The sequence below is a fragment of the Onychostruthus taczanowskii genome, unplaced genomic scaffold, assembly GCF_017590055.1.
Source record: "Onychostruthus taczanowskii isolate IOZ18803 unplaced genomic scaffold, ASM1759005v1 scaffold123, whole genome shotgun sequence".
Lineage (NCBI taxonomy): Eukaryota > Metazoa > Chordata > Aves > Passeriformes > Passeridae > Onychostruthus > Onychostruthus taczanowskii.
In genome coordinates, this window is record NW_024498385.1 from 355,277 (window position 1) to 377,400 (window position 22,124).

A 22,124-nucleotide genomic window follows, 5' to 3' on the forward strand; every position below is an offset into this window, starting at 1 on the left:
ATGAGAACCATGCATGTTATTCTGCAGCTTATAGCCATACTATGCAATGCAGAGACAGTTGCCACAATTTGGCAGGAAAGCAGAAGGTAAGTGTTCTTTTTCTCCTGCAGCTGCCTCCACTGTTTCATTTCTCTGACACAGAGCATAAACATCCCGTGTGGATATTTCTAATGCGACCTTGCTCAGATATCCTATGAAAAAACCCTACTTCTTCCTGTATTTTGAGGAGTCAGATAAAAATGATTTATTTGTTTATTTTGGATATATGTGACACAATAAAGGTGCCTGTTGAAGCAGTTGAACACATATTTTTGCAGGCAGGTAAAGCTCAGGTGCCTTTTTTCTGTTGCATGCTGTGTGAAAATACCTAATCTCAATCTATTTCTTCCTGAAGCTGAACAATTTTTTGCTGACGGTGCTTCTCTTAATATTTAAAGTCTCCCAGACTGCCTGTCTAATCTTTAGAAATACAGCCTTTGTGTTTTCACTGCAAGATAACTAGGAGGAGAACTGTTGCCACAGGCCTCCAGCTGGGTAACAATTAACATGACTTCATGATTGCAGAAGGCTTATTAATTGCTTTATTCTACTGTATTACATTACATTTATTAAGAAGCTCATAACCCTTACAGACAGTCCGATACAGCTTTGACCTAGTCGGTCAATCCATCAAAACACTATCCAGTGTCCAATTAAGAAATCGCTCTTTGGTAAACAAATCTCCACAACGCATTCCACATGTTTGCAACAAGTGGAGATAAGAATTGTTTGTCATTCTTTTCTTTGATCTTCTCACAGCCTTGCCCAGGAAAATGAGGGGGAAATCCTGTGTTGCTCTCTGTGGCCAGAGGGATGCTGCCACAGAGAATGAAGGCCTAGTCCCTACCAAACAGTCATGTGGGAAAAAAAAAAAACTAAAGAGCTGCTCTATCAGAAATTTGTCATTCACAAAAATGGTCAAAACTAAGTAATGAAAAAATGTGAGCCTTATAATAGACATATGTTAAAGCAAGTCCAGAGGAAGCCACAATGTTAATTAGAAGACTGAAGCATCTCCCCTAGAATAACAACTGAGGAAGTTGGGGCTGTTCAGCCTGGAGAAGAGAAGGTTGTGTGGAGACCTTACAGTCCTCAGACCTTTCAGTATCTGAACGTGCCCACAGGGTACCTGGAGTGATAGGAATGGGAAAGGAACTATAGTGATAGGATGAGGAGTAAAGGGTGCACTGTAAATGAGGGGCAAGTATAGTTAGATATTAGGAAGGAGTTCTTCACTGTAGGCATGGTGAGACACTGGAACAGGCTGCCCGGGGAGGCTATGGATTACCAACACTGGGAGTGTCCAAAGCCAGGTTGGGTGAGACTTTGAGCAACCTGGTCTAGTGGGAGGTGTCCCTGCACATGGCAGGAAGGTGGGAACAAGAAGATCTTGAAAGTTACCTCTGATTTGGATGCAGCCCAGGACACATTTGGCTCTCTGTGCTGTGAGTGCCAGCTGAGCACAGGGACACCTTTCATGACACAGGGTTGCTCAGATCTCCATCCAGTCTGGCTTTAAATGCTTCCACAGATGGGGTATCCACAACTCCTCTGGGCAAGCTGTGCCAATGCCTCACTACCCTCACAACAGAAAACTTCCTCCTAAGATCTAATCTAAATCTACTCTTTCTTAACCTGCTCCCCCTTATTCAGTCACTCCATGCTCTTATAAAAAGGCCCTCTGCATCTTTCTTGTAGGCTCCCTTCAGATTGGGATGGCTGCAGTGAGGTCACTCCTATGCTGCCTCTTTCCAGTTTAAACAATCCCAATTCTCTTACCCTTTCCCCACAGGACAGGTACTCCATACCTCTGATCATCTCAATGGCTTCCCCTGGACTCTCTGACAGGTCCTTGTCTTTCCTGTTCAGAGGACCTCAGCTCTGGATGCAGTGCTCCAGGTGGGTCTCAGCAGAGCAGAGCAGAGGGGCAGAATCCCCTCCCTGCCCTGCTGCCCACAGGGCTCTGGATGCAGCCCAGGACATGTTTGGCTCCCTGGGCTGGCAGTGCCATGGCAGGGGCATGTGCAGCCTCTCACCCACAGCACCCCCAAGCCCTCCTGGGCAGGGCTGCTCTGGGGCTGTTCATGCCCAGTCTGGGCTGGTACCAGGAGTTGTTCCTATCCTGGTGCAGCACCAGCACTTGGCCTTGTTAAACCTCATCAGATTCCCAAGAGCCACTTCTTGAGCTTGTCCAGGTCCCTCTGGATGGCATCCCATCCTTTAGGTGTGTCAACAGCACCACTCAGCTTGGTGCCATCTGCTAATTTGCTGTGTACTCCATTCCTTTGTCTGTGTCACAAATTAAGATATCAACACTCGTCACCATATGGATTCCTGAGGGACACCACTTGTCACTGATGTCCCTGGTGAACTCCAAGCCATTGACCACTCAGGATGTTACCATAACACCACTTTCTTATCCATCTACCAGTATGGAATTTGATCCATCTATCTCCAGTTCAGAGAGAAGAATGTTGTGAGGGATCATGTCAAAGGCTGTACAGAAGTCCACATAAATTACATCTGCAGCCTTTCTCTTGTCCACTGGTGGAAGCATTCCACCGTAGAAAGCCACTAGATTGGGCAAGAACTTACTCCTTATGTTCTGATGGTTATTTTTATTTTAACATTCAGATCCAATTAAAGGACAGGTTTAGCATGCTCAGTTAGAAATGGTCCAGACAGAAGATTTGATTATTAGAGGGAATCCATAGCACGTAACACTGGCCAGCAGCTTGGCTCCCCAGTGTACCCAGGGCTGTGCAGCTTGAAGATGGTGCTAACAACTACTGTTGTCAAAGCTATGCTCTCATGTGATGCTATCGTGTCTTCAAATTCAAGAGATGTGCCTTATTTCTTGGTGAGTGATAATTATCAAATCAAGACTCTTTTTTGAGTCATCCCTTTTGTAACTGATGAAGCCAACAGCTCTCTATTCTAAAGTATGACTCAACAAGAAATCACCAGAGCAGTGTGGCCTGCAGGTGTTTAGAGTGTACCGTGCAATCCAAGACAAGGTGCAAACTGTTCTGTGTACTAATTGTGAAAAGGCTTTTGCTTTCCAAAGAGTACTCTACTGTCCCTCAAACCTCTCAATAAAGAACACCAGAGAATTATTTCCATGCCCACCTGTCATGGTTTGACCCGGAAGCGAGGTTTTGAGAAGTTATGGTCAAACCAATCAGTGGCCAAATTTCAGATTGGCACCTGGTGTGGCCACTGGGGACTTAGATACGCCTCTGAGAACACACAGGGGTTAAAAGCAGAGCACTCCCAGAGAGACTTCCTCTTCTGTTTCAGTGTGGTTTTCCAGTAAAACTTTCTCTTCAAATTTAATGTGGAGATGACAAGTTTGCAAATTGTTGCAGTATCTTGATTCTTTTAAATAATGTTTTTGAATATATGTCTCTTTGATTTCCCAGATAATCTTAATAGTGGATGCATTAGTGATGATTGAGAGTTCATGAATAATTTGCAATGAGATTTTTCTGATTTTTTTTGTTGTTGTTGTTTAGCTAACCACAAGTAAATTCAAAACCCTAAAGCTAAATCTGCAGCAAATCATGTGAACCTCATACACTCTGGAGTACGGGCTGGAGAAGGCCCATGGGTGTGTGTACATCATTCAGTGAATATTCTTGGTAAAGTTGCTAATTTGTGATTATTATAAAATGATAGAATCACTTAGGTTGGAAAAGATCTTTAATTATGTGAAAAATATTGCTACCTGAAAGTCAGTCAGAGACTGCCATCAGTTTTAGCTGGCAGGCAGTTGATGGCAAGGCTTCCATTTGCACTGGAGACTTCAACTCAGTCTTTTCTGCCTGTGTTTCTTACTTTAGACTCTAATTAATGCCTTATAACAACCTCTGGGAAAATCTTTAGGATATGAAGTAGCTTGAGTTTGATGCTCTTTAGGCACATGGCTGCATTCCATGATTAATCCTTGTTGTCTGTAAGGGTTTTTGTTTCTATTTTTACAGCAATAGTGTAACAGTTCAGAAATATATTTCAATGTAAATTTGTCTAACATCAGAATACTTAGTAATTGCTAGGAATAAGATAACTATCTGCTTCCAGACATCCCATCAGATGCCTCAATATATCTTATAGGTCTAACATCTAAGGTTTCTCACTCCTACTGTGTTTAAGGACAACCTGTCAGTCTTCAACCCAAGATGCCAGTATAGATGTTGTTATTCAGAAGTTTGCAGTCCTCCATCAGTAAGGATGGAAAGGCATCCTGGAGATACAGTAAGGAACAAGCTGACTCTCATCCACTTACCAGAGTAGTAGATTTTAATTTTTTCTCACTGTTGATGTTACTGTCATGCTGAGTGGTGGGAAATACATAGAAAACTGTACAGGAACTTTTTAAGAATTACTTGCTTAGTATGGGGTGCCTGTAAGATGAGCTACTTACAGGTGGAAGAGTTGGTTTTGAAGAAGCTAGGGAGCTAAATCAAATTTCAAATACAATATGACTTTCCAGAATTTCACAGAACAGCTGAATACATTGAAAAGTCTAGGTTGAAAGGAACTTCTGGAGATCTTCTCTTCAAAACAGGGCTTTAAATTAGCTTATCCAGGAGTCCTGACAATAGTGTTGCATATTCCCAAGGAAGGACATCCTACCATTTACCTGGGTAACCTATTTCTCTGTTTAATAGCTGTCATGGCAAAATTTTGGGGAAATCTGTGATCCCTGAGCTGGTTGAGGCTTGATAGCTGAGAAGAGGTAGATTTATTTTCTCAATAACAATTTAATACAGATGTAAACTTAACATAGAATAAATGGCACCAGAAAGTTGAACTAACTGCTATGTCTTTGTTGTCCAAACTGCAGGTTTCTTAATCTTATGGAATCAGGTTACATTTGTTTGGACTCCTGCAATCTTTGTGCGATGTGGGGAGGTCAAAGAGCAGAGGGCAAAGCCCTGCCTGCAGTGAAAACCCATAGGTACCTCACACTGCAGGAGCTGCAGATCTGCCAGCCCACTGGGCTCAGCAAGGCAGGTCCCATTGCAGAGCAGAGGCAAGAGCCTTAATTTGGAGAGATGCAGAGAGAATTGCTTCACAGAGAATGAATAACCATCATGTAAGGCCAAATTGGAATAAGTTACTCAGAGTAAAAAAGTAAAGTCAGACTTCAGTGCCCCTTTACTCCTCTGCTATTTACCACTGAAGATAAGGTGACCAGTAAACTAATAGCCTTGGTTTTCAAACTTAATAAATAATTCTATGATACCTCAGTTTTTAATATCTAGTAGTGGGTGCTTTAAAGAAACTTGATTTCTATTAAGTAATGGCCTTACATATACTGAGAACTAGAAGTTTTATGATATTTAAAACTGAGCAACAAAATGACAAGTCACTCTCAAAAAAAAAAAAAATAGGCCTAACTGCAAGAGTATTCAACTTGGTAAGCTGAACAATAGTAAGGAAGATAAATACGTAATTTTTTCTAGCAATGTAAGTTATTACCAAGTAATACCTTTAATTATGAGTCTTCTTTCAACTCTGGAAGGCATTTATGTTTTTATCCAGGGTTAAGAGCAACAACATCAAAGTCAATTAGCTAAAATCACAAAGATGTATTGAAGTGCTACATCCATTTGAGATGTGCTGCTGTGTGTTAGTTTTTAGCTTTACATATTGGGGAGCACAACCACTGTCTGAATAGGAAAGTGCAGATGTTTTCTGTGTATTATTGTTTCATTCTCTTCAATAGCATGACCCACCAGAAGAGCATTTGTATGCACAAAGGTCTGAAAAAGGGGAAAATACCTGGCTTATTAAGTCTTCAATGTTGTTTTTAATGTCATTTTAAACCACCAAAGAATTTCATATTGGGCAGCTGTTGATACATCTAAGCACTGCTACAGAAGTAAAAGAGCTTGAAGAAATCAGCTTGAAGATGCTTCCAAAATATTGGTCTGTGGTTTAAACACAAAGTCACATGTGATTTTAGTATACTGCCCAGAACTGTACTGGAAAATTTTGTTTTACAGCTCTTCAGAAAAAGCTTTCCACAGAGGAACAAGGGAATTGAATGCTCCATCTCCAATAGATTGCAAACTGGGCAGCTGGAGTGCATGGGGGCCCTGCGACCCATGCACCAATCAAAGGGTAAGCTGTCCTTGGAAGCCTTTGTTCCAAAGTCACAACCAATGGAATATCTGTCTGCCTGTTGGTTATGAGAAAGTGTCAGATTGCAGCTCTTAATACCGTATGCTCATGATTTGATGAAACCCATAGTAATGTCAGATTTGAAGCCATAGAGTAAGAGAATACTACATCCAGTTGTGAAATACCACTCAAGTATGATCATTCAAAAAGTTTTCTTCATAGAAAGGATCTATTTTGGCTGTGTGTTTCTGTTTGAAACTTTATTTTTCAATTTTTTTTTTTTTTTTTAAAAAAAAAAAAAAAAAAAAAAAAAAAAAAAAAACTAAAATAAAAAACCCCTGAAAAAGCAAAACACAATCTTTTCCAAAGCAAATTTTTATTTTCTTAAGGGAATCCTTTTAAGGCTTTAAAAAAATCAAAGGTTTGAAAACATACAAAATAGATATTATTCATTTCCACACTGGAGACAAATTAATAAAATAGTGAAGTAAACTAAATAGTGAAAAATTAGCATTTTTACATACTAGCTAAGTATTATTTATCATAATTATTGTTTCAATTTTATTTTATTCATGAATTGTGCCTTTGGATTTTAAACAAAAATTTCACCAAAAGTGTTTAGTTTTGAAAAGCTCTAAGTTCAGCTAGAAACCCTGAAGTTCCGGTAGAGTTCTCTTTTTCTCTCTGAGCAATATTAATAGTGTTATTTTTCTTTCAAGTTTCGTTCCAGACGTATTGAAAGATTCGGGCAGTTTGGTGGAAAAGCATGCCTGGAGGCCCTAGGAGACACACAAACCTGTAAAACCAGCAAAGCCTGTCCTGAAGAACCAGAACCAGACTGTGGTGCTGACTTTCAGTGCAGTTCAGGTGAGTTTTGTTTTCATGCCATGGCAAGTAAAGCAGTAACTCAAAAACCACATTTTAGTTCTGTGAATAAGTTACATCAGCCCCATGCTAGCACTTAGAAAGAGTCCATGGACAGGTGGGCTCAAAAGCACAATGCCAAAACCACAGCAGCAAAACCACTTATGAAGGGGTACATTCCTCTCATCTTCCATTTTAATTTGTGCCTATATTCTTTTGCAACTTCTACTCCATGGTCAGAAGCTGACCATACTGGCCATATCCTTTCTTTTAGCTTAACTGCCCCACTTGCTACTGGATCACTAGGTTTTATGAAAAATCTCCAGGAAAAAAAAAACTAGGACTGAGGGAATCTTAATAGAATGGATATGGAAGTTTACCAAACTAACTGGCATGATAGATGCTAGTTGGAGATCAGCATGCATCTAGATCCAAAATAAGATATAAATTTGTAAAGTGATACAAAGCATATGAATGTAGTGCTCAAGATTCATCAGAAACCAAAATAAAGTAGGAAAAGTTTGCGTAGTAAAACTAGTCAAAACAAAACCAGAAAGATGGTAAATGAATTTGAAGTTCCAAGCCATTTTTTGTATTGCTTTTAACTCAAACACTGAAAAGTGCAAATAAAGCAATTTAAAATTAGAAAGTAAACTTTTAACTACTAGTTCACAGAGACTGTGTGGCATTTACAGGTAAGGTTGATAATTTCAAAATGTTGATTTATTATACTACAGCTAATTTACTAAAGTCTTTAAATTCTGTAGAAAAAACCCAAAACCAACCATCTTTGTAAAACTTGTGATATGTAAACTCAGGAAAGTTACTACTTGCCTGTTGCTTTAGAGCACAAATCACTATAGATTTGGATAGTACGTGTCTATAGAGTCCAAACAGCAACAATTTAAATGATTTAGAAATAATTTTTTGTTGATGTTGAATTGATATTCCCCTGTGTTCTCTTAAAACAAATAAGAAAACCCCAACCAACCAGACATTTGAACTTTACTATAGGGCAGACTAGGATGCAATAATTTTCTTCATATGACAGCAGTTCTCCTGCAACTTACTTTTCTCATTCATCCCGCTGTCATACATATAACAGTAGTATGCAGGTTTTTTCATTTGAAAGTGGCAGAGCACAGTATTTTAGTCCCTCAAGACAACAGTAGAAATACACACAGAGAAAGATCTTAAGAAAGAGTAGCTGAGGGTGCCATTTAAAGTCCATCTAGATAAAAATGCATTCAGGCAATGTTTTATTCCTTGACCAGGTCGATGCATAAAGCGAAGACTTGTGTGCAATGTAGATAATGACTGTGGAGACTATTCTGACGAAGATGACTGTGAATCTGAGCCACGGTCACCATGTCGAAACCATGATATTGATGTGTCTGAAGTTGGCAGGACTGCAGGACATGGGTATGTAGTAAAAAGTAGTATTGGGCCTAGTGAAGAGTTTGGGATTGTCTCCAAAGCCAGCTGAAAAAATTGGGGCATGGTGACATTCCCAAAAGTGGAATATGAATCATCATAGCATTTGTATTCAGAAATGCTAAGTAGCCTTTGCAAGAACACTTAACTACCATTTTATTTTGTATACTTGTGAGGATAAGACATGCAGTGTAATATGCACTGCAGACAGCGTAAATGAATCATAATGTTAGTAAACAGAATCATACATATATGTCACATGAATAAACATACATTTTATTGAAATGTAAATTTTATAGGTATATAGATTTGTTTCTAATGATATTTCACAACCAATCAGTAATTGTCAATTACTTTGCTAAAATGTATTCTAAAAGGGAGAAGATATCTCTTGACTATTTCTGTAATGGGATGCCTTACTGCAACAACACTTTAAGCACAGCTTTCTTCCAGTATTGCATTGTCCACTTACTGGATCTTTGTTGTTTACAGGAGCATTCGTTATTAATCTAAGTTGAAAATTAATCTTTCTGTTCGCAGACCCTGCTGGATTTCTTTTATCTCTAACAAAAAGAAAACATGACATATTGTTTACCTACAAATAGAATTAGAAGGCAGCAATACAAACTGAATGGAAGATAAAAGTATACTACAGCACCAGAGTGTGTTTAATGAAAATTATACATCCTTGTAATTTAATTTCTTACTGTGCAAGAACAAAAATGCTGGGTTTTTAGCATTGGGAAGTAAACCAAGCATAAACCCAATTTTAGAAGCTTCTAACTAAAATCTTGCATGAGAAAATGTCCTATAGAGATGCAGTAATGACACTGGTGATTTTGATGGCTTGCTTATCACTTTCTACACTTAGAAAGGTATATAAGCATTTGCCATATGTAAATATTGGAAATACTGAAAAGATTGATATGTATGAAACAGGCACAAAAGGGCAAACAAATTATACAGAATCCTCCAAGGAGTTATTTTTGGAAGTATTTCATGTACATCAGTATATAGATGCATAGAGGTATACAGCTGATGCTCCTGCCTCTCTGGTTTTGCAATGGTTTAGATTTCCTCTCATGTTCCAGGAAAGGCTGCCATTGCACTAGGTCACACCCTGCAAGAAGAGACAGTGCTGGGATTAGCTGTATATTCCTTGATGGATGTTGTACATGCTTGATAACCAAGTGCCTACCAGCAAACAAACTAAGTTATTAAAAATATATATATAGCTATTGAGATGTACATTTTAAATCTACAAGGAATGCTTTCTTACAGATGTACTTGTCAAGAACAAATGTTCTTTCTCACAAATATATTGATAAGGAAAAATGGTTTTTACCTCCTTTCATGCTTAAGATTTTCACTCTGCTTGAGGTTTAATGTCTTTTATTTGTTTATTTCTCGTACATGATCCTTCAAGAACTTTACAAAATATGTAACTATCTCCAGCACACAGATGAGAAATCACAAGAGATGAGACAAGCTGCTTGGATGCAGCAAGATCCAGTTCCACAGCTATAGTCTCCATCTCTGACAGAATACAGCTTTTCCAGTCTACAGGACAGGTGTGCTGACATGCCCTCTTTTGAAGTATAACTTCTCTTGTATTTCTCTTGTAGAATCAATGTTTTAGGGATGCAGCCAGTGGCCAGCCCGTTTGACAATGACTTTTTCAATGGTCTTTGTGAGCGAGTGCGTGATGGGAACACACGGACATACTACCGCAAGCCGTGGAATGTGGCTGTTCTCACTTATGATGTAAGTTTAAGTCCTTTGCAAGACAGGATGTGTTTAATTGAATGCCAGTTCCTGGAATACTCTTGGAAGACTCAGCATATCTCTTGGGCCAGACAGCAGCTTTTTAGGCTCAAGCTTGTGCTAAAGTTCAGAGGAAAAGAGGTTATGTTATCATTTACTTTGGCAGTTAAGCTCAGTTATGCCAGACAAACTCCCACATCTTTGTGCTGCACCTTTGCACAACAAATGAAACTATCTTTCTGGAATGTTTAAAATATGAGCAGAAAAAATAAGCAGAAGATGTACAGAAAATATTACGATAACTAACTTTTTCTAGGTAGACAAGACAAGATACATTTTCAAGGACTTGTAAAAGCCACTGATAAAAAGGCAGACATAATATTACAATATTCTGCTCCTACTTGTTTTTTTAACCAGTGATGATTTTCTCTGTCCCATTGGGGAAGAAAAAATGTTAGGCTTTTAAGTTTCAGACTATGACTTTCGGTGAGGTTTGAACACCAAAAATGTTGATGATTGTTGAAAAAAATATTAGACACTTTTCAGAAATCAAAGCACAATTTTGCCTTCTAAATTACTGTAAGCAGGAACTTGATAAAACAAATACAATTTAAACCAGGTCCTTTCGAAATGAGTAAGACTGACCCAGATATCTCTGGTTATGTTTGGTTTTGATGTATAAAAATTTTCAGTTGCTAAAATGTGATGTTCTGCCAAAGTATACTAAAATAACTGGATTAGTTATTATTTGCTGTAAGAAAAGAAGGCTGAGTTGTAATTCTGACTTATTTCAGAAGTCAGGAACTTTTAGCAAATTTTAACTGTTTTAGGAAAAGAGAGACTATTATTCTTCACACAGAGTAATAGAATCTTCTGAGCTGGAAGGAACCCACAAGGATCATTGTGTCTAACCCCTGGCTTTGCACAGGACACCACAAGGGTCACACCTGAGAGTATTTTCCAAATGCTTCTTTGAGCTCTGTCAGGCTGGTGCTGTGACCACTTCCCTGGGGAGCTGTTCCAGGGCCCAAACACCCTCTGGGTGAAGAAACTTTTTTAATATCCAAACTAAACTTTCCCTGGCACAACTTCAGGCCATTCCCTCGGGTCACTGTCACCAGGGAGCAGAGATCAGTGTCTGCCTCTCCTCTTCCCTCACAAGGAAGTTGTAGACAGTGTAAAGGGACTGTTGACATGCCTAAATTACAGTGTTACATGCTGAGATTTAATATTCACTAAATTATTGTCACTGCAGCTTTCTGTTCACTTTTGAGCCACTGAACTGATCCCAATGAGGCAATTTGTGGAGGGAGTGCTATTTCCATTTGTTTTGGTTTAAAAGGAAAAAGAGCTGTAAGAAAATACATTGATATGCTCTGTAAAAAATACAGCTTTAAAATGTTGCATATAATTTTCAACTGCTGCCTGTTGTTTTCTCATACAACATTTTTTTTTATCTTTTCTCAGACAAAAGCAGACAAAACTTTCTCATCTGTGTACTACCATGATCGTGTGAAAATGTTACGAGAGGTTTACATAGAAAAACAGAAATATTTTAGTGTTGATGCCTCTCTGAAATACACGCCTACTGATGGGAGTAACAAAAATGCTTCAGAAGGAAATTTCAAATATGACTACAGAAAGAATTATACATTTAGTTCCATCCTGCAAAGCTACACAGAAAGGGTGAGATTAATTCTTCTAAAGGTTTTAATGTAGCTATTTTACAAATGGTACAGTTTATACAGACTTAGAATTAGGCAATAGTAATCTAAGTACTCTAGTCAGTTGCTGCTTGTTTTTAATTTGTTTTTTTCTTTAAATGAAATAGTGGTGACAGTAGGGTTAAGATTTCAGACACAGCCAAATAGCAACTCAAAGTATCTTCTTTTTCCCACTGTTTGTCTTTGATTAGCAAGCACCCTCATCTTCATCAGGGGCTTGGTGTTAGAGAGGATCAAGATGTCTGGTCTCATCCTCATTAAAGAGCAGCTCTGATCTAGTACAATGTAGACAAATTAGATCAAGTCTTATGATGAAAAATTGCCAGTGAGTAGGCCTACACTACATAAACACAAAATTAATTTTAGGAATAATGACCAAAAGGTCAAATCTCAGACATGTGGGTACATCTGTACTAATAAACTAGCCAGGGCTGTAAGGAACAGGCACTAGCACTGGTACAAGATAATCCACACTTTTCCTAGCTTGCTGTCATGACCTAAGTCAGTGCTAGTTCTCATAAGCAATGCCCATCCTGCACTTCCCCACATCCTATTTGAAGGGAATGTTCTTGTAGACAGTCTGGAGAAAAGCAAGCCCATTTTGGGATTGTGCATAAGCCATACCTCTACCTACCCTTTGAAAGAGTGGAAAGACCCTACCCCATTTTATTTGATAGCAAAGAAGTAGCCTTAGCATTTAGTGAGGTTAAAATCACAGAAAGTGATGTTAGACACGCATCCCAGGACCAAGCAGCTGCTTCTTCACTGCCCCACCACCAGGCTTGTGTAGATAATGAGAAGAGCAAAAACAAGAGAACTCATGGGTTGAGATAAAGTTTAACAGGAAAACAAAACCCATGCACACAAGCAAAGCAAAACAAGAAATTCTGTCACTGCTTCCCACGGGCAGGCAGGTGTTCAGGCATCTCCAGAAAAATGGGGCTCTACCACAAGTAATTGGACTTGGAAAAACAAATGCCATCCCTCCAAACATCCTCCCTTTCCTCCTTCTTCAACCCACTTGATATACAGAGTCCAATGTCATAACGTATGGAAAATCCTTTGGATCAATTTGAGTCACCTGTCCCAGCTGTGTATCCACCAACCTCCCAAGCACCCACAAATGCCTTGCCAGCACAACAGCAAAAAAGCAGAAATGCTCTTGGCTGTGTGTAAGCAATGTCCAGCAATAACAAAAGCATTTCTGTATTATCAAACCTGTGTTCAGCACAAAACCCAAACACAGTCCCATGATAAGCCACTGTGAAGAAAATTAACTTTTCCCTCAGCCAAAATGAGCAGAACACAACATTATGGCCTAATCCAGCAGCTGTGTGCTAATGGAATTAGCTGATCAGGTTATATACCATTTTCCACACTTTATGCCAAGCTCTGTGATTACAATATGCCATCATATACAAAGCATATCAGCTCCATAGAGCTGAAGTGCACCATGTGGAAAGAATACTACATTTGCCTCAAGTTTGTCAGTGTTGTTGTCTAGGACCCATTCAGAGCTCTGGAGTTCAAACAAATGTAAGGCAAAGCTAAGCTAAGTTTTATCACTGGTTAATTGAAATAATGCTGAAGACAAAGATCTGCACAATAAAGATAAGCTGAATACAGCATTGCCTTTGTACTGATACCAGTTTTCTTGGGATGGAGACAAACCATTTAAACCTCAAACCATGAATCTTCACAGACATAAAAGATCAAGCTCTATAGCTCAGAGGGTTTTAATGTTTGCTTATAGTCCAGTGGCTTGTGATAGGAGCTTTGGACTCAAATTCTTGCTGAGAGATCAGTTCAGAGAATGAGTCACAATCTGCTCTATCACATGAGTTCTACCATTGCAGAATCACAGGGCTGCAGGGTAGTGGAGTGAAAGACCCTGCAAAAGACCCTTCCAGGGTCCACGTGAAAGTTGAAGTCCTAATCCTGGAGGCGTCTGGAGGCACCTGGAGAGGAACTGTGTATGCTGGCTGGCAGGAATATTGCACTTACAAAAATTTCCTCATCTAGGTAAAAAATTTCCTGATTTAGGTACCTGAAGATTTCTGCCAGTCTTAAGCAGCATCTGAGTCAGCAGTTTAAGATCCTTTAAATGGTACTGGATAACATAATGGTCAGGAGCAAGGTTTCTTTACATACCTCCTCTGGGGCCCTACTATTAAGGGAGTCACATAAATACTGCAAATAATAATGGGCTTTAGAAGGCACGTGTTCCCTTAGAGTCTTAAGTGCAACTATTTCACAAGATTTTATTTCACAAGTATGGGCAGTAGCTAGGTCCTAATTTAGAATATGATATAAAATCACCTGGAGTGTAATTTACAAAAAAAAAATCGGTTGTTATATCTAGACTTACAACGTATGTATGGCTCAAATACATAATATGGAGGGGTTTTCCTCATTAATTTTCCTTTCATGATGTTGGGTTGGGAGTTTTTTGTTTTTAATTGGAACTGTGACCTTCTTTCTAACAGTCAGGAGGGTTTTGTTTTTAATTGGAGCTGTGCCCTTCCTTCTGACAATATGAGAATAACAGGGAAGTGATCCAAAAAGAGAGAGAACTCAGGTCTGCTCTGACTATAAACAAAGAGGAAGTGCCATCTGACCTGAGTGGGCAGCTTCTGCTATTTAGCAAGCCATGTAGAACTACTTTTCAATTACTTTACAAAAGTCAGAAAGCCACTTTTCAGTAGGCATTGTGCTTCAAGAGACGTGTGGTCAAATAGATCACAAAGGCCTTCCTGAAATAAGGGAAGAGTTCTACAAAATTGGAAGAACTAAAATAACTCTCTTGCTACTTCCTCAGTTTAGATCAGAGAGCTTTCTAATTTTTATAAAACATGTTTGTCCCATTTCCATGATGCTAGATTGATTGTCATGTTGAAAAGTGCTGCAGCTTCTTTACAAGTAAAAGAGAATAGATTTTCATGCTGTGCTGCATACCAGAATGTCACTCTCTTCTCTTTTCTTCTCCCTGCACTTAGAACCAAACCTTTCTGCATGTAAAAGGACAGATTCAGCTGGGAAGGTTCCAAATTCGAAGTCGTGATGTTCATCTCACAGATAGTTTCCTTGATGATTTAAAATTTCTGCCTGCTGAATACGACAAGGGGGAGTATTTCAAATTCCTAGAAGATTATGGCACTCACTATGCAGTCTCTGGAGCTGTAGGAGGAAAATATGAACTTGTTTACGTGCTGGATAACTATGTTATGTCTCGACTAGGTATGCTTTCTGTTGGCCTTGCTATGACCAAGTTCCCACACTTTCAAAGAGACATTTTATGGTAGATCTGTGTATGTGGAAAAATACTGAGAAAGTACAGTTCAGTGCATGCTGCTTGTGGCACACCAGTGACATTATAGAATTACATGAGATTAAGTCAACCTTTATATCTTACAGAACTATTTGAAATCTCTGTTTTAAGTCTGTGACTAAGGGAGCCAAACAAACCTTTAACAAACCTTGTGAACACAATAGTAATAATTGCATAATTCACAAGAGATCTTGTCCAAAGACAAGAAAACCCACCTAAACCCTGAATCCTGTTTGGTACCCTTTTGTGGTGCAATCACTCTAAGGGTATGGTGATGACAAAAAACAAGGAATAAATTGAAGTGCTTTCTAGAAACCACATGGAGCATGTAACTGTGTTGAAATTGATTTCATAGCTTTCAAAAGTCACACTGGAATATTCCATGCCCTGATTAAAATTGGAAAGTAGAAATTTAGTCTTCCCTCACGTGCAGTTCAGATGTATGTGGGTTTGTGCTGGATTAAAGTGATGACACAGGAATGAAGTGAGAAAAGACAATTCTCACATTGATTTTGGAGATCAGAAAATGAGCACCTGCTGCTTGCACCACCAATATCAATATTACTATCAAATATTCAGGCTATGAAAAGGGATATGAGACAAATATGTCACTTTCATTTCCCACTAATATTCTGTTCATCACCTCGAGATTGTAGTCTGAATTTTTAAAATCCCAATTTTAAGCAAGATTCTTTCTGAACAGAGTGCTGAAGTGGCAGATGATACTGGGTTTGGGTTCAATAAGGAGAAAGGAGATGTTGGAAACAGTAGTGGGTAGAGGTGGATTAGAATTAATGGAAAAAGCATACTTTTAAGAGATCAATGACCCTGATTAATTTTATGGGGAAAAGGAGTAGAGAACCATAATCGAGATAAGGAGAGACTGAGAGAATTCAGTATAGAAAAAGTTAGTATAGGAAAATTTAGTATAGAAAAAGAGTAAATATTGAGCAACTGCAAAAGACAAAATTTCAATATGAAAAAAGGAAAAAAATGCTTCCTAAAGGAACCATTTTATTGAACCATTTTATTGAACCTGCTTTCAACAAGATAAAGAAAAACAGAAATCCATTTTTGGTAATTTCCTAGTCACCACAGGTCTCACCTGGATCTGTTCAGGCACTTCAACTACAGTCATCCTCATATTCATTACATAGAAAAGGAAAAAATAAAAGATAAATGGCAAGAAGAAAGCCATAAACATTTCCAATAGGCCTGAAATGTATTCTGTAAGAATAACAATATCTTGCTATTTATGCTTATTCAATACATCTAATCACCTTTTTCTACTTCCAGGAATCACTGTAGAAGATGTGAAAAAATGCCTTGGCTATCACTTAGGTGCCAATATTGCATATGAAAACATACAAGCCAATTTTAATGTTGATAGTGGCAAATGTGAAAATATTCACAGGACGGACAAATGTAAGTATATCCTTGATTTACATTATATCTTTTGCTTAAGAAGAGATAACACGAGCTGCTTCCCCTGAATGATCAATACAGTTATTGCTGTTAGAGGAAAGACAAATCCAGTAGAGCAATACAGGTGAGATTCATATTCTTCCATTCTCTCAAGTCAAGGCAGCCTGAGAATGTGTTGCCAGCACGCACACACATGAACACATCAGCATGACGCACACCTACATACATACAGACATCACTGGCCACAAATAAATACAGACAAAACAAAGTGCTCAGAAAAACTCAAGTGGCACAAATGTTTCATCTTTTTCTCCTCTCCATCTGATCAGGGAGAAAGTCTTTCAGTGGTCAATATCACAGAATCACAGGAAAGTTGAGGGTTGGGAGGCCACCTTGTCCAAGGCAGCACAAGCCTCAAGTATTTCAGTCCCACCACAACACTTATATATAATCAGTACAGATAACTCCAGCAGCTGACCTTAAATATCCAGTTGAACCAGCAACTGTACCATTAGCCTCTCCTGTCAGCAGCAGAGATAACACCAGGCCCACTGCTCCACTCCCACTGCTGGTGCAGACTCTGATGCACTCCAAGACACACACGCTGTGGATGTCTCCAGGGACTGGCCTTAGGTGCTCGGTCAATCCAGCAACTGGCCCTCAGATCCTCTGACCTCCAGTTGCCTTAGACAGAATTGCACTTGTATGAGAACCGATCTCAATCAAACCCAGAACTGTGAGGTCACTCCAGTATTTGGCCTAGAAACCCGGTATCCAGCTCCTCCACTTGTCTCACTCTAAAAATAGACACAAAATCACAGAATGCTTCCGGTTGGAAGGGACCTTAAAAATCATCTAGTTCCAACACATCATTTTGGAAAGGGGTTCAACATACTAGACCAGGCTAGTCCAGAGCCCCTTCCAACCTGCCTTGAACCATGCCAGAGGGATGAGGCACAGTAATCTGTTCCATTGCTGCACTGCACTTTGAGTAAAGAAATTCCTTTTATCATCTAACCTAAATCTCCTCTCTTTTAGTTTAAAATCACTCCTCCTTGTGCTGTCAGTATCTAACCTAGTGAAAATATTGCCCTCCTCTCTCTTTATAAGTCCCCTTCAAGTACTGGAAGACTGAATGAGGTCTCCCCATAGCCTTCTCTTTTCCAGACTGAACAACCCCATCTCTCTCAGTCTGTCCCTCATAGGAAAGAAAGGTCTTCCAATATTTTGTCCATTTCTGTGGCCTCCTCTGGACTTTCTCCACAGGGTCCACATCTTCCTCATGTTAGAGACCCCTAAGCTGAATGCAGGTGAGATCTCATGAAAGCAGAGCAGAGGGGCAAAATCTCTTCCCCTGCCCTGCTGCCCACGGGGCTCTGGATGCAGCCCAGGACACGTTTGGCTCTCTGGGCTGGGAGTGCCGTGTCTGGGGCCTGTCCAGCCTTTCACCCACCAGCATCCCCAAGTCCGTCTGGGCAGGGCTGCTCTCCACAGGTTCTTCTCCCAGTCTGTGTTCAGGCCTGCTATTGCTTAACCCAGGTGCAGCACCTTGCACTGCTGAACTTCATGAGGCTTTTGTGGGCTCACCTTTAAGTTTGTCTGGGTGTCTCAGGATGGAAATCAATCCTTCTGTTGTCTTAATCCTTCTGTTGTGCTCAGTTTATGTCATCTGGAAACCTTCTGAGGATGCACCTGACTCCACTCTATCATTGATGAAGATACTGAGGAGAATCAGTCCCAAACAGAGCCCTGAGGGACACCATCCATCACCAGCCTCCACCTGGACTTAGAGCCATTGATCACAACCTTCTGGCTGTGTCCATCCAGCCAGTTTCTTGTCCACCAATAAGTCCACCCTTCAGGTCCATATGCCTCCAATTGGGAGATAAGGCAATCATGAGGAGATGTATCAAAAGTTTACAAAAGGCCAGGTAGATGACATCTGTTGGTCATCCCTTGCTGACTGTTGCTGTCACTGCATCACGGAAAGCCACCAGATCTAGGCCACAGCAACAGCTGCTCTGGCACTTGGCTCCCAAGCCACTTACCCTATATTCACTTACTAGTCTGGCTTGACACCTGCTAGTCATCACACCCTGGCACATGTATTGTCACTTGCGCCAGGGGTTGCCACTACAAACACCAGGTGCCCATCAGCCCTTGTCCAGCTCTAGCTGCTGGCACACAGGGCTTTATACATGCATGCACACAGAATAGAGTCCCTTCACCCTAGGAAAGAGTTAGAATGGAATTTAATGGTAGGCCAGGACAAACTGCAAAGATGAAGGACAATACACAGCAGAGTAGCTCATAGATCAGTCATTTGTCTACATACAATCAGTCCCCCTTTTTTGCCTTTATCCCTTTATTTTCTCAAGTTTGCTCCTCCCAAAGCCACCCTGAACCCCACTTACCTTTTCAACAGCACCCCTGTAAATACATGCTGTGAATTTAAGTTCATGCAATCACAAAATGCCATTCTTTGCATCCAGAGAACTCTTCAATTGACTCATCTTGCTGCTGATTCATATTCAGCCCCATCCTACAAGGCTAATGGCTCTGCTGGAACAGGCCTGGGAGGAGCCAAAGCAGGGGCTCCCTTTTTCTGATCGCCCTGTTTGTGTTCCCCTGCCTGTCATTGTTGCCCTCAGCTCCTTTATGTGTCTGGAGATGGGCTTTATTTCACATAGTATAAAAATTGCAAAAGGGAAGGATATTTACTACTAAGTGCATAAGAGACAATGATTTTCAGTGCTCTGCCCATGTATTTTAATTATGAAGTAAAAGTTCCTACTATTCCAATTCCTGCCCTATTTTGGTTTAGCTCAGGGGATACAGTTGAATTACTCATTGTCTTTTGCTTGTCATCAAAGGACTGTGATTTCTATAATGTGTCTCAGTTTGTCCTATCCTTTCTTTTCCTTTCAGATCTAGTGTCTAATTTAATTGCAAAATTAAAGACTTCCTCCCACATAAGAGGTATAAGCAAACAGATATTGAATACAACCAAGAGTTCTCTCTATAATCATTTTACAAAGAGGAGCTGGCTGCACTAGGAGGACAGCTGTTTTTCCAGATGCATGGGCATTAAACTTCCTTCTTCACCCTCTTTTTTTTTTCTGCAGCAGAAATGAACGATAATGCTGTCATTGATGATGTCCTTTCCTTAGTTGAGGGAGGGAAGATTGACTTTTCAGTTAAAATCAAAGAAATGTTACTACGAGGAGCAAAAACTGTTGATGTAGAGGATTATATAGAGTGGGCTAAATCTTTGGTTGATGCTCCAGTAGTGATACAGCAGCGGGTAAGTACAGCTTCTTCTAAGCTGTAGCTTTTTTACAGTTTGAAAGCTTTTGTTCTATGATGCAGGTGAGACTCCGAGTTTATAATGAACTTTCACACATTGCCTTATCTTAACTGTTTCTTCAGATTTTTATTCTAATGATGATTATATCGAAAGGATTCAGAACTTTAGAAGAGTGTGTTATGCATGGGCTTTTTTTCTTCCACAGCCTTCTCCAATACATACACTTGTTCCAGTTAAGCTAAGAGATGCATATTTAAAGAAACAAAATTTGGAAAGGGCAATTGAAGACTACATTACCGAATACAGTGTGTGCAAATGTGAACCCTGTAAAAATGGAGGCACCCTTGTGCTGTTAGATGGAGTTTGTACATGCCTGTGCTCAAGTTATTTTAAGGGAATTGCTTGTCAAATTCCCAAATCTACATTAGTGAAAGGTGAGTAAATACTCCAAATAAACTAAAATGAGCATATCTGTTGTAACAATAGGCTGACAAAATGAGCCTTCATAAGAATAGAAGCATTTCTCCTTTATACCTACTGCTGTCAAATCTCAAGGGCAAGGTGTGGAAGGTAAGGTAAGTTACTGGGTTCTTTCCATAAAGAGGGTACACTAATTTGGAGTTCATTTTCCCACCTACATTACTGCACAAATGAGCTTTGTGTCTTTGAATGACACAAAGCTCATTTAAGAACACAGCAGTATTATCAAAGTCTGGTGCAGTACTGGTAAACCGATTTCTGGCAAAAGCAGTCTCACCATGTCTTAATTTATTTTGTCTTCAGTTTTCTGCAAAAGCTCAGTGTCTGCTAGCACATGGTCATGTTACACAATTACTGTGCTAGTTTAATATTAGGTTGGGGAAAAGGGAAAGGAATGCAGTTCCACAACTGACAACATAAAAAATTTCCTGTGCAGTAAATTCATTCTCTGTGGCCAGGTTTTTAATGCACAGGTGCCCAAAATGGGCCTTAGAGCTTGTTTCCTAGCATGACAAAAACGTTGAAAGCCCAGGGTTCTTAAGCGCTGCCACTGACAAATGCATTTTTAAATGCCAAATCTTTGTGATGGGTTGTGTTCAGGAGGCTGCAATGATCTGCAGAACCACCATAACTGAGTTGAATCATGGTCTGCCTTGAAAGAGGTAGATGGCCTAATCCTGTATGCTGTCTTCATACCAGTTGTGACTGATGGAGGCTGGAGCTGTTGGACTGCCTGGTCCACCTGCATCAATGGAGAGAGCACTCGAACTCGCCAGTGTAATAATCCAGCACCAGGACCTGATGGCAGACCATGCCAGGGAGAAAGCATCGAAAAAAGGCCCTGTGAAGAAGGGAAATAGTTATGCTCCTCCAAACCAGGTAAGCAGCCTCTTTAAATTTGTTGCTGCAGTTTGGAATAAATCTTCAGCCAATATCTGGGGCATTTCAAAAATGCAGTTGACTAAGTGATGGGTATGTTCACTCACATATTTCACTTAAATCTGTAATTTGGTACTACCTTTGATCAACCACTGTGTATTGAATTTATGAATGGTTAGATTTGTATTTGAATGTTTTGACAAGTAATGTTATATTACAGAACTCGGGATTAGAATAGAATTGGATAGAAATAGATAAGAATATACTAAAAATACAGTTCTCAAAAAACCCAGATTTCATCTCCAGTCAGACTATCCATCAAAAAGCTTATGTCTTAAGGAGAGGGAAGAGACTTTCCAGGAAAGAAAATATTAAGATAGTTTAGGAGACTGAAGCCTCTTACTTGATAAATAGAATGCTGAAATCCAACAAAGCTAGTGTTAAAGCAGCTTTGAAACTTTTATTGAGGGAAGAATATTATACAGATCTGGAAGATCAAGAGAAATATCACAAGAACAGGTATAAGTAGTATAAATTAAACAAACCAGCAAGAGGTAGATTTTAAACAGACTGAAGACCCCTCCTTCACACAACGGGCATACCAAAAGTAAGTATGCCTTTTACTTCAACCCAAAAAACAAAAGGTTATTAAAGGCTTACTCAGGAAGTCTCTCAAGGATCAATTTTTGCAGGATTGGAAACTACTGTGGCTGGACAGTGCCCAGGCAGAAAGGGCCCTGGGGGTACTTGT

The 22,124-nt window shown here is 39.7% G+C and overlaps 1 protein-coding gene across 1 annotated transcript; it reads left to right on the forward strand.

Annotated features, from left to right (window-relative positions):
- Positions 1-21,354, forward strand: C9 (complement C9). Its single transcript, XM_041396039.1, has 11 exons — positions 1-86; positions 6,051-6,168; positions 6,888-7,035; positions 8,307-8,454; positions 10,092-10,230; positions 11,698-11,916; positions 14,951-15,191; positions 16,579-16,707; positions 19,833-20,011; positions 20,220-20,448; positions 21,194-21,354. The coding sequence occupies exons 1-11, from the start codon at positions 1-3 to the stop codon at positions 21,352-21,354; spliced, it is 1,797 nt and encodes a 598-aa protein (XP_041251973.1).
- Positions 21,355-22,124: the final 770 nt, after the last annotated feature.